This window comes from Chiloscyllium punctatum, chromosome 20 (assembly GCF_047496795.1).
Source record: "Chiloscyllium punctatum isolate Juve2018m chromosome 20, sChiPun1.3, whole genome shotgun sequence".
NCBI classification, from domain to species: Eukaryota; Metazoa; Chordata; class Chondrichthyes; order Orectolobiformes; family Hemiscylliidae; genus Chiloscyllium; species Chiloscyllium punctatum.
The window spans coordinates 92,215,445-92,228,816 of NC_092758.1; the positions used below are offsets into that span (position 1 = coordinate 92,215,445).

At 39.3% G+C, this 13,372-nt stretch overlaps 1 protein-coding gene across 1 annotated transcript in view; it reads right to left on the reverse strand.

Moving 5' to 3' along the window:
- Positions 1-503: 503 nt before the first annotated feature.
- LOC140492279 (lateral signaling target protein 2 homolog) overlaps positions 504-13,372 on the reverse strand; it is a 52,363-nt gene continuing 39,494 nt past the window's right edge. The window contains exons 7-13 of the mRNA XM_072591234.1: positions 13,266-13,367; positions 10,564-11,439; positions 8,793-8,944; positions 7,794-7,913; positions 7,180-7,287; positions 5,537-5,640; positions 504-3,343 (exon numbers count right to left, since the gene is read on the reverse strand). Coding sequence (XP_072447335.1) covers positions 3,212-3,343; positions 5,537-5,640; positions 7,180-7,287; positions 7,794-7,913; positions 8,793-8,944; positions 10,564-11,439; positions 13,266-13,367 — 1,594 coding nt within the window. The 3' untranslated portion in view covers positions 504-3,211. The remainder of the gene's footprint in view (positions 3,344-5,536; positions 5,641-7,179; positions 7,288-7,793; positions 7,914-8,792; positions 8,945-10,563; positions 11,440-13,265; positions 13,368-13,372) is intronic.

The window sequence follows — 13,372 nt, forward strand, 5'->3', positions numbered from 1 at the left end:
GCAATATAGTTTTGCATTGAAAGCAATAGCAAGGTTATTTAGACTGAAATGGAGTAAATCAGGCAGTAAGTATGCACTGGAGTATGTATTATACAAAATGGGTGCCTCTCCAAACAGAAGGAGCAGGATCCTCTTCTGCTTCATTGATGGTTACCATGTTTCAATTAAACCTTTTCAGTCTCATTTAAAAACATAACAACAGAGATTGTTCCAATGTAAGTGCACCACTTATTGGGATAGAATGGAAGAGTGTGGTTTGTATCAAGTTATATAGTTCACTTCTGGCAGTCAAAAAAAACCAGAGGCAAATTTTACCTTTTTGTTGAAAAAAAACTGTTCATGGTTTAGTTTGGGACTACAGTCAGCTTGGGTCTGTTTCAGTGCTGTATGACTATGACTATTTATGTCCTACCATCCCTAACTCTCACAAATTCAAGAGTAAGTTCTATACTTTATGTCACTAATAAATCTAAAATAAAAACAAAAATGAAGCACCCTGAAGGTCACTTTGCATTTTTATTTTAAATCACTGACGATTCAGGAGTTCTAGTTAACAGAAAAAGTAGAGGCAAATGACAAGCTAAAAATTCTTTTAAGTGAGCAGAATTAAATATTAAAATGGTCCATCAATTGATATGTTCAGTTTCTTCAATTATAGTGTAGGTTTTGGTTGCAGTGCCAGTCACCACAGTTTACCTTTTGAAAATTGATAATTCCTCAGTCTGTAGACCACTGGATGGTTTTCCATTTGGATCATTGAAATTTTAATATATTAGCCAGACTTGTGTCATGAGAGACATGGCTGTACATATTTGTGCATATTTTAAGGGAGGGAATATAATACTCCCATTTGAAGTAATCCCATAGTGAATTTATTAGACTGGGGAAGCAATGGACCAAAAGGAAGGGATATCAATATTTGTAGAAGTGGCAATGAATATTTTTTTCCTTCTCACAAAGTGGAGGCTATTTCCCAAACACTTGAATAATTACAGTAAGTAGTCAATCACATACTGAAGGAGTGGAGAGTTTACCCTAGAAGCAGCTACCTTCATAACCAAGTCAACATGGAGCAGAGACTAAAATGTTCCTGGATTTAGAACTCTAATGGAATGAATACATTCTCTTGTAACCCATTCAGTTTATTGTGCAAGATATTATATTTAAGATACATAACAGTATAACTTAGTAATTATTCAGAAGATGATCAGCCAAGGTAACCGCAAATATAGTCATCTCCAAACTGAAGTGCAAAGATCAGTGACATTGAAGGGAGGTAAACAATAGGGGGTACCCTCAACCAACAGATTACACCGTCTCAGAGCTGACATTTTTCAGAAGATGATAGGAAATTTCATTACCTTCTTTTCTAAAACTTGACATTTTAATTCAAGACCTGCTCCAATTGGACTAAGTAAGAAATCTAGACAAGACAATGGGGAATGTGTTTGGCTTCAAAAGAAGTCTGAAGATTACATGCCAATCATAGCTTTAAGTTAACTTAAAATTTGTTTTGTGAGAACATTGAATTGCAATTTAGTAAATTCTCATTATCTGAAGGACTCCCAAGTGATAGCTTCCAAGGATTTATGCGCAGAATTTCCATGGACTTTTCATGCAGAATATCCATTTTGTCATTTGTATGAAAGTGCATTTTTCTGTAAAATAAACATCAGCATACACGACAGAGTATCAAACAAAAGCCACAATCTGTACTTCAAGAAACATCCATGTGCTGCAAATATAATTCCAATGTTAATACAGCATGGTTTGGCTTTTTGCTACATGGTACAGGAGGACACATTAGATTGGTCATAAATATTAGATGAGTCAATGATCCGAAACCTCATTGAAGACTATAAGCTAGGGAAAAATGTTGTTCAGCAATGTGTTCACAGATTTCTAAACTTAAGGTTTGAGACAGATTCAGCCTCTATTTCACTTTAGAAAATGGGCAAGCTTTCAAAAATACTGCTAACTAGCTCATAAACCATGACAATGTGTAACCCAAGATCTTTGTTATGTTTGCAACTAATCATAAATAGAATGTAATACCATTCCCCAACTATCAATTAAAACATTGAAGAAACTATACTTGACAAAAAAAAAGTGATAATTATTTCACCAGAGGCTTAAATTATGAGTTGGTTATGGGTATTTTACTGGAAACAAATACATTTAGTGATAAACAAAAAAAAATACCATATTTCCTGAACTATGCACAAACCAATTCCAAGTGAAATTATGAGCAAAAGGAGTTCAAACCCTCTACCATTTCCTTGTGACTTCAATAAGCAGATGCTAGGAGTCAAAAAACTTAGCATTCCATTAATTTCCAAAACTAGGTTACTGAAATTTATGAAATTCCATAAGAGCAGCAATAACTTTGTGCAATGGTGTCAATAACCAACATAAGCTTCAACACTGCTTCCTACAATTAGAACCAATATGTTGGGGCCACTTCCTCAGACATCAAACTGATTTTTTGTTCCATGATATTAATCCTGAAGAGTCGCACACAAGTATTTTTTGGAGTATCAACATTTGTGTTCTCCAAGTACCAGCTTTTGTAGTACATAATTCTAAAGCAGTTTACTAGAGTTGAGCAGTTCAGATTTCTTCAGTAGAATGGCAATAAACTGGTCTATCCAGATGATTGTCCATCAGTATTACAGGCTGCAGTATAAAAGTATCAAATGTGCCCTGGAACCTTCAAATTTTACCCCTGTTTCTCAGATTTGATACTGTTCACATATTACATGTATTTCAATTCCCTATATCCTTATGAGCAATTTACAGAAGCAAATTACATTAGTAAAAATTACAAAATTTAAAATCTCTGATAACCCCTACTGTAAAACCATACAAAAACATTGCTGATTACCTTTATCCAATCTGAAGGAATCATGGATGCAGCTATCATTAAAACAAACTTGAGTTACCAAGTACATCTTTTCCATCGGATGGTGATGCATAAATAATACACAATAAATGGTTGTTCTTTATAGATTTGCATTCATATCAGAGTTAATATATTGAAATAGGACTAGAGCTGAACGAGGGACTTTTGGATTTTGTGCGGTCATGGTAATTGTGAAGATGGTTATCCTTTGTTCATAGGAATCAAATTCCCAACATCAATCATTACCATGGGCTTGTTCTACTTGTCTCCTTGCATGTCTGTGGACACTCACTGGTCTTGGGCTTCAGGTTAACACGTAGATGTACTGGAGTAGCAGGGACTCAGGTGAAATGTGTAACAGTGTGCACAGACACGGACTGGCTTCATGTGTCCATACCAAGGTAATGGTGCTGATTGGGAAGAACAGCGGGAACAAAAGATCTGAAACAAAAGAAAGTGGAAATTGAATATTTGCAGCACATTCTGACAGCGAATTTTGGGAAAGTAAATCAGGGCAGGACTTCTACACTTAGTGGAAAGATCCTGGGGAGTGTTGCTGAACAAAGAGACCTTGGAATGCAGGTTCAAAGTTCCTTGAAAGTGGAGTAACAGGTAGATAGGATAGTGAAGGCAGCATTTAGTATGCTTTCCTTTATTGGCCAGTGCATGGAGTATAGGAGTTGTGGCTATGCAGGGCATTTGTTAGGCCACTTTTGGAATTCTGCATTCCATTCTGGTCTCTCTGCTACAGGGAGGATGTTGTGAAACTTGAAAAGGTTCATAAAAGAACTACAGAGATCCTGTCAGGAGTTGGAGCTCTTGGGAGAGGGTGATTAGGCTGGAGTGGTTTTCCCTGGAGCAACTGAGGCTGAGGGATGACTTCAGAGGTTGAGAAAATCATGACGGGCATGGATAGGTAAATAGACAAAGGCTTTTCCCTGGGGTGGAGGAGTCCAGAACTATAGGGCATAGGTTTAAGGTGAGAAGGGAAAGATTTAAAAAGGTACCCAAGAGGCAACTTTTTCACACAGAGGGTGATGCATGTATGGAATAAGCTGCCAGAGGAAGTAGGAGGTAGAGGCTGATACAATTGCAGCATTTAAAAGGCATCTGGATGCCTTTATGAATAGCAAGGGTTTAAGAGAGATTATGGGCCAACTGGGACTAGATTTATTTAGGATATCTGGTTGGCATGGACAAGTTGGACTGAAGAGTCTGTTTCTGTGCTGTACATCTAAGACCATGACTATGTTGCTGCCAAGGAGAAAGGAATTAAAAAAAAGATCAAAAGAAAAGAAACTGGCAGAGCAGACAAGTACTAGAGGAGGAGTCCTACTTGATCACCATCTTGGAATGGTATGAACTTAGAATTATACAGTATGGATACGGGCCCTTCGGCCCAACAAGTCCACACTGACCCTCTGAAGAGTAACCCACCCAGAACCACTGAACCTATAACTCTACATTTACCCCTAACTAATGAAACTAACCTATGCATCCCTGAACAATACAGGTAACGTAGCATGGCCAGTTCACCAAACCTGCGCACATCTTTGGATTGTGGGAGGAAACTGGAGCACCCAGAAGAAACTCACGCGGACATGGGGAGATTGTGCAAACTCCACAGTCACCAGAGGCTAGAATCGAACCTGGGTTCCTGGCACTGAGACATCAGTGCTAACCAGTGAGCCACTGTCGGTATTAGTGTGATTTGATTTCCCCTCTTTCACTATCATTTCCAAAACCATTCATAAAGGAGGAGGTTTGTGTTTCATGCTTTTCATGACCCCAGTTTCCCAAAGGAAAGCACTGTGGGGCCAATGGAATCACAGTCCAATATTACTGACCTAATGCCAGAAATATGGCAGCTAGTTTGGACAGACAGAAAATCAAACTTCTTGAAAAACACCAGGTACTGTCCTTGTTGGCACGGCCTGATGCGAATAGTAATTTGGTTTGCTCACAAGTCTATTATTTTGGTATCTTTGATAATTCACTTACTAGTGACATGATGTTGAAACATTTCACTGCAATGCTACTAGTCGTTTTTGTTAAAACTTGAAAACCCAGGATATTTCAGTAATGAAGAGGAAACAAAACTAAGTCAATAAACCCAAAAAAAGATACAGAGCAAGGGGAGCCAATCAAGGTGGCATCTCCTAATCATTTGGAGCGGACTGCTTGCTAACATGTTGGTCTGAATAGACTGCCATTCTGAAGAGAGTTAAGAAAAATGTGGTCTTTAAAAAAGGTAGCTAAAAAGTAGTGCATTTCAGTTTAAGTTCATTTTGACTTTTTTCTGAAAGTCTTTATTTAACAAAAATCGAAGAAAAGTCAAAGTAAAATGCCAATTACATAAATTTCACTTAGTGATAGAAGCTATAAGTGAAGTGAATGATAAATATTTTGCATATGGTTTACGGACTGGCCATGTGGTAGAATCCAAAAGTTGCAAAAATCGATGGCTAGTTAAGCTTTTTGAACTCAACGCCCCACTTTCACAGGACAGAAAACTAAACTGAAGCCACAGACAGTTGAAGCAAAGATTGATTGAGTGTCAGTTAGTTATTCTCCATGTAGCCAATACCAGATCTTTGATCCTAATTTTACGTCACAATGGTTAACATTCCATACCTTTCCACAGTTCCTGCAGTGGTGCCGCCTCCTGACAATTGTAAATGGTGCTTTACAAGACGTGCATTGGTTACAGGCAGAATCTGCAATCCACTCTGGGGGCACTAGAAAAAGGAGTGAAAAAAGCATGTATTATTTGCATGAAAACAATAAAAACTTAAAAAGTTAACTACTTTACTGATGACAAATTTAGTCTTTCTTCTAATAAGTTTTTCGAATCTAGGTGAGATTTCAGGATGTTCAATAAAGAGAAACCACTCAGATGTGAAAGGCATGAAGAAGAGGGCAAGTCAAAATTGAATTTGTTTGGTGGCTAGTTGGGATAAATCTTGTGTTAGAGTACAAAAAGTTTTTCAAAATTCGAAGGTGGCATGGTTGAAGTGGTGATGCAATCTTCTAGTTATATCCATTTTCGTTTGGTAGTGAGCAAGCCAGCATTCTCTATGTACCATTCAAAACATGCCACATTGCAGGGTATTGTTAAGTGGCAACATAAAAATTCTATCCAGCAACAGGAGTGGGATTTCTTGCAAGGTTCTAAAATAGATCACTCTGGACTGTTGGGTGGTCATGAAAGAGCAGTCAAAACCAAAGAAGAGTGAGAGCAAGAGCGAACAAAGGAGGAAGTTACCATCCCATGAGCGTGTTCTCAAATCAGCCTTGCAACTGAGATTCTTGCCATGTCCATGGCTAGAAATGAACAATCACGGATTGGAGTTTTGACTTCCTGCAATAGACTTCACAATGAACTTGACTGTGCTGCTTTATGGCAGCTGAATTACACAGGACCAAAGTGAGAATTGCAGATGCATGATATCAGAGTCAGTAAGTGTGGCACTGCAAAAGCAGAGCAGGTCAGGCAGCATCCGAGGAGATGATATTTTGGGCATAAACCCTTCATCAGGAATGGGTTGAGAATAGTATCTAATTCTATAGATCTGAGCAAGACATGAGCTAAGGGCAGATCTTCAAACACAAGGGGCTTTTATGTCAAAGGGAATGGAGTATAAAAACAGGGAGGCCTTGCTCAAACTACACGAGTTACCAGTTAGACCACAGTTGGAATATTGAGAATGGTTTTGGTTCCCTTATTAAAGGGAAAATAATGTTGCATTGGGGACAGTCCTTGAAGGTTCACTGGGTTGATCCCAGGCATGAAACAATTCTCTGAGGAGGGGTGAGTAGGTTGATCCTGTACTCCCTGAAGTTCAGAAGAATTAGAAGCAACCTTATTTAAAATGCAAGATTCTTTGGGGATTTTAGCAGAGTATATACTGACAGATTGTTTCCTCTTGTGGAAGTGTCCAAGACTTAGGAGATTTTTCTTCCTCTCAAAGTACTGAATTTGTGGAGTTCTTCAGTATAGAGGCTGGATTGTTAAGCATATTCAACACAGACAGACAGATTTTTAATCAGCAAGGGAATCAAGGCTTACAAGGCAAGGCAGGAAAATGGTCTTGATTATCAGATCAGGCACGGTCTCAGAATGGGGATACAAACTCAAAAAAGAATGAAATAACTCACTTCTGCTCCTGTGCGCTGTGGAGCAAGAAACAACCTGGCACCAATACTTGCACAATTAAATAATGATGTTTTTGGCAGATATTTTTCCCCCCCCAACATGATATCCACTTGAAATGTACCTTCTAATTTGGTATTGTTTAAATTGGAAGCTCTAGAAGCATAAGAATGAGATTCCTGACACAGCGAGCAATCTTCTAATGTAGACTCCAAACAAACGCGATCTTCCTCTGCAAGGGATAAAGTTAAAAAAACCCACAGTTAAAGTATACAGCTGATTTCTAATTTTTGTAAATTTATGAATTGTGTATTGATTATTAAAATTCTCTTTCAGATCCTAACATTCCATTTAAGAGAAGTTCAGTCTTGAGTAACATTTTTTTTATTGCTTTCTCTGGTGAACTGCACATTTTTGCACTTTATATGGTAGTCCTCTTGTTATTGTAGCTGCACCTGACAGTAGCGATACTCCAGATATTTCCCCGATAACACTATCCAAACTCCTTAAATGCCCAACTTCAAAAAGCCCCTCCATCACAGCAGGAAAGTGAAAAGGACTCAAATCTTTCTAAAACTTTCTGGTCTCTTGATAATTCCCATTATTCCTGGGTTTCAAGTCAGAACTATAGCTCCCAGATCTCAGCTGAGAATGTTCCCACACTCAATGTATCTTTTATAAATCTTCCTAAGAAATGAAAAACACTCGAGAATACAATTATAAGGGAATCCATTGTACCTGTTTCCTCTTCTAGAGTATCCATATTGTTTTCTGGTGTTGATGTGGCAATGTCAAAGACAGTCTTTAAGATCCGCCGTAGGTCTCCTGCGAAGTTGGTCTGAAGTTGGTCTGCTACACCTATTCAAAACAACCACAATTTAGTGAGTTTTGAGAAGATTCATAGCTCAGTTTGCGGTTCTGGATATAGGTTTGCTCACTGAGCTGGAAGGTCTGTTTTCAGATGTTTTGTCACCATACTAGGTAACATCTTCAGTGAGCCTCTGGATGAAGCACTGGTGGTGTAGCCCACTTCCTATTTTATGATGTGTTTGGGTTTCCTTAGGTTGGTGACATTATTTCCTATACTGGTATCATTTTCTGTTCCACCCCTGAGAAAAAGAAAAAGGCAGTGGGGGGTGGGAAGGCGCAGTCATTGTAGACTGTAGGTCCTGGTGTTCCTATTCATCTGCTGTCCTTGTCCTTTAAAGATCATGAGTATGAAGGTGTAATTCACCAATTGCTGCAGTGCATCTTGTAAAACGTATGGGACACTGATAAGCTTACTTGTCTTATCCTATCTTTAAATTGCCCTGACAGCATTAAAAAAAAAACAACCATGGTGTGGGATTGGAGTCAAAGACCAGACAGAGATTTATATTGATCTGTCAGCTGGCTACGGTACATCACTTACCCTTATTGATGAACTACACTTGCAACAGCAGGACCTGAACGCACACCCTTTCATTTAATGAGATCTTACCATAATCACAAGGCTATCATAACCTACTCCTTGGACTCCCTACACCTAGATTGAAATCTCATTCTCTGGCCTTCAAGAATAGAACCAAACCAATGCTCCTCTGGTGGTTCTCATTACCCCATTTACAGAAACGTGACCACAGGATCAGGCAGTGAAGTGAGGGGCATGAAAAATCAACAGTGTTGTTTAATGCCATGGCACTATACATTAATGCTGCAATGTCACAGTGCAGCCTTACAAAGTGCTGAGTAAATTACCTGAGATACAAACGAAGAGTCGATGAAGCATGTCACTGCGGCTGTGATACCTTGACCGAAGCTCCTCTCTGGCTGTTGCTCTCGCTGTGCACACCGCCTGCTTAACTGCTTCATGATCCACAACTCGAGATCCATTCTCTCGCTCTAACGTACTGCAAAGCACACAAGTCAGTATGCAACCACATGCTTAGTTTTTTCATTGGATGCTGCTTTGCCAGGATATATTTCCCCATTCCAGTTGCCTGGTCTTTCAGTTTTCAAAGTCATGACAAAATTAAAATGTTTTTAAGCTGTATGAAATATGCTGACTGTCAGATCGACCATGATCCTATTGAATGGTGGAGCAAGTTTGAGGGGCCAAATGGCCGCCTCCTATTTCTTACGGTCTTATGGTTAGAGTAACCATTAAACAATTATTTTAAAGGTCAAAGCTACCTAGATATCTTGATGGATCCAAAGATCAGATTCGATTCAATCAAGGTTGTTTCTGGACCACTTTTGCCTGCCCTCAAAATTTCATCGGAGCAGATCTCAGCAATAAGATCAGAAAATCTGTGACAAATAGAAGTGATGTGCAGCAGACAAAGAAATTACTTATTCACCATTTGTGTCCAGGAATACCACTCTACTTCCTATTCTAGATTCATTACACCTAACCTACAAAAACATCTTTAAAATGACTTAAAATGTTACTTTTTGGGTTAGAGAATTGGTTGCTCAACTCAGAACTGTATCCCCTTCAAATATAGTATCCAAGGTGACATGCTAGTTTTAAAGGAATTGCTTTAATATACCAAAGAGATTTCCAACCCACATCCATACAGACGAAGAGATTTCACTTAGATATAATAATCAGCACCCTAATTAGATCCAAAATGTAGATCCAGGTCGAAATTTACTTCTTAATTAGCAACTTGGTGTAACATTCTGCTAAAACAACTGCTTAAATTGTTCAAATTCAGGCAATTTCATGATGAATTTTCAAGGAGCAGTAAGACATATACAGGAACTATGTAATGATGATAAATTACTGGGCTTTTCGATGCTGATAGAATGACTTTCTAGCTTGAGGCTGAGAAAGAAATAGGGGCAGAAGGTGGTCATGCAGGCCACAAGCCTGACCTAACATTCAGTCAGATCACAGCTAATCCAATTGTCACCATAGTACCCCTTTCCTGACAGGCCCCATAACCCTTGACACTCAAGATCAAAAATCTAACTGTTTTGAATATTATTGTGTATCTGGTGGATTTTAATTTCTTTTAGGGTTTATTGCAATGGAGGATGCACTGAAGAAACAAAAACATCTCCCCTCCGCAAGCTTCTTGTTACAAAATCATGTGTGGGCTGTCAATAATTGCTATCACAAAAATCAGAATCTCTGTAGTACAGCTTGAAGTAATTCAGCCCATCAGGTCTGCACTGGCCTTTTGAAGAGCATCCCACCAAAACCTACCTCCTTCCCATAACCTGCATTTACCATGACTAATCCACCTAGTCTTCACATCCCCTGAATGCTGTGGACAACTTAACAAAGCCAATTGACTTAACCTGTACATCTTTAGATTGTGGGAGGAAACTAGAGCACCTGGTGAAAATCCATATAGACATGACAAAAATGGGCAAACTCTACAGACAGACATGTTCCCAAGGATGGAATTGAATCAGGGTCCCTGGCACTGTGAGCCAATATTGCTAAGCACTGTGACGCCGTCATTGGTATTGTCTTAGTCATTATTCTATAAATACCCCAAACCTCTTTAATCCTCACCTTAAATTACTGAAATGCGGCTCTTCGGGCACCACAGGAATACTTGGGGTTCTGCCATTATAACTGTACTGCTTTGACATATCATGGCTGGTGTTTACCATTTCGTTGTGTTTCTCAATCCCTTCCATATGCTCTCTACTGGGATGAGTGTTCAGAATAGCTTTTTGTTTCACAGTGTCCTGACTAGAAGTAAAAGCCTTTACTGAATGGCCAACATAATCCTGCTCAGAAGTAGTTGGCACAGAGCTTGTATCTGGAGAATCAGTAAAATAGTGAGATTGAGTGACATGAAATGTGGATATTCCTGTTGCTTCAAGCCCTGCTAACTGTGAATGGTCATTTTCTGAGGCAAAACTATTTCCTGCCACAGTGAAGTGCTGAATGATATTGGAATGAGTCAAGCAGTCAGCAGAAGCAGAAGCAGATAAAGAGGACTCAGGATTATAGTCCAGGGCTGCTGCCTTTTGTTTTGGTGCATTCTGCAGTCTGCTGCCAACAGTGCCTTGTCCAAACTTTTCTCCCCACAATTCATTTTCAGTCTCAAGTTGAAGATTAGGTTCTTTGGAAGCTTCTGTTACATCGTTTGGAATTTGCTTGAATGAGTTGGCTAGATTGGGGTTGGACTGAGGCGAATATACTTCACTGGGTGCTTGGTGGACAATTGACTTCAACTGGTTGAGTTTCTCGGAATCTTGTGGAACAGGAGAAACCCTGTTGGTATACGTGGACTCAAGACCCTCATGATTCATGCTGTTGTGAAGAGATGAAAGGCTGGGCAGCAGAGTACTGGCACTGAAGAAATCCTCTGCTTCGACAGCACATAGGCTCTTCTCCAAGAAAGAGAGTTCTTCTTCTGTGAGGACATAAAGCAAATCTCTAGGAATAAAGTGAAAAATGAAAGGTAAGATATTCATTTCACAAAAAAAAAACCCCTCTTTATCGAAATGCATGCTTGAAATAATCCAAATCACTTTCATCAGCATAAACTTCAATATTTTACAAGTGTATCAGTAAAATCGCAGCTCCATTGGCTTTTAGTGAAATGAAGCAGCACAAGTAAATAACTCAATGCAAAACATTTAAATTGATCAAAAGATACATTTACATTAGGTGTCCTTTGTGTATTTTATGCAATTTAAGGGGCTTGTCAAATCAATACATATACTTATTCATAATGATGCATAGCTGGGATTGCTGACACCATGCAGTTTGTGTATTACTCTGTGAATGAGCGCATGTACATTAACTGATACAGCCATGAACATGGAAGGGGCTGCAGCATAAGAAATGGGGGGTGGATAGGTGAGACGATTGGGGGTCTCATCACTATTCACCCAGTCTCTCTCCCCAACCCCAAACAATTCCTGGATGGATGGTTGTGCCTGTTTGGTGCATGTTACAATGACGTAGATGGACTGGAGTAGTTTTCACATATCAGCAGATACTGCATTCATTTATAACCCTTGTCCACATTGATGAACATGTAGTGTACCATGTTTTAAATGGCTTTCCAGTATTTCAAAAATCTCAGTCAGCTTTAAAGTCGGCCAACATAACCAGGGCAATGAAGCAACACTGAATCTGGAGGATTTCAGACCAGGTTTGTTGATTGGCCAGGTTTTGAACCTAAAAATTTGAAGTTATGGAATTTGTTGTGCAAGTGTTTCGGAACCCTGGAGCAATCTTGCAACAGTGTCAGAATTACACATCACTAGCCATGAATACTAGAGCATGGGCAGAGTTAGACCACGTTAGGTGCGATTCGACACTAGACGATACTAGTCCAGACTGAGACTCACAGGAGCACATGGATAGGAACTCACTCACTTGCAGTTATAAAGACAAAATCAGGAGTCTGCAACATCTATGGGTTACTACGTAAAACACTTGCCCTTCTCCTTGAAGGATTTGTCTTGAACTCAAACTCAGTTTGGCATCAATCCACAGGGTAAAAATAGGGGCTTTCACAAGATAGATTGAAGGTTGCAGGTGAGTGATGATGATCAAATGTGGGCAAAGTTTTATTTTAAATGAAGCTTATCAGGAGCAGCAGGTGGCAGACCAAGATTAGCAAAAGCTGGCATTAACACCAAGGTTGTAATGACAGTTCCTTACAGGGCACAGACTAAGTTAAAGCATGGGGACACAAAGAAAAGCAGCAAATTGTTCAAGATATCCTGGTCAGTGACAAACAAGAGGACTGCTCAGAGCAGACAGGAGAGTTTTGCTCTGTTTGTGGATTGCAGAGGTTCATGTGCAGGTCTATGAAACTGACACAGGCTGTGCCACAGACACTATTGCACTTGTGATTGACTCTTAAAATTTAAAGAGACCTCTGTATTGATCTCAGGTACTAAAAGTAGTGTAAGCTATGGATTTCACAAGGCATGACTGCACAGAGAGAATGTCAGTCAGTCAGTCTTTGGTGAGCTGTTCTGATAGAGTAGAAAGGAAAATACAAATCAGGGATTAGACTAAACACCCTTCCCCAAAAAAAAAAACCCACCATAAGATATTCATTTCCAGTCAAAATGGGACCAAAAACTTTCAAGAACAGCAACGTAAGTCTAGTTAATAAAATCTCCCTTTCTGACGACAACAGCCAACTGGACATTTCCAGCATTTCTTTGCTTCCCTAGCTGGTCATCTTTTACTTGAATTTACCAAGATTTTTTCTTTAAAAACTACACAATGTCTCTTACCTTATCTTTTGCAGGAGAGTGTAGAATGGTTTAAAAAGCAGAGACATGTCATTGGGCTGCTGCTGTAGATTGAGGGGTCCTTCTGGGTAAATCCTCAGCCCACTGGA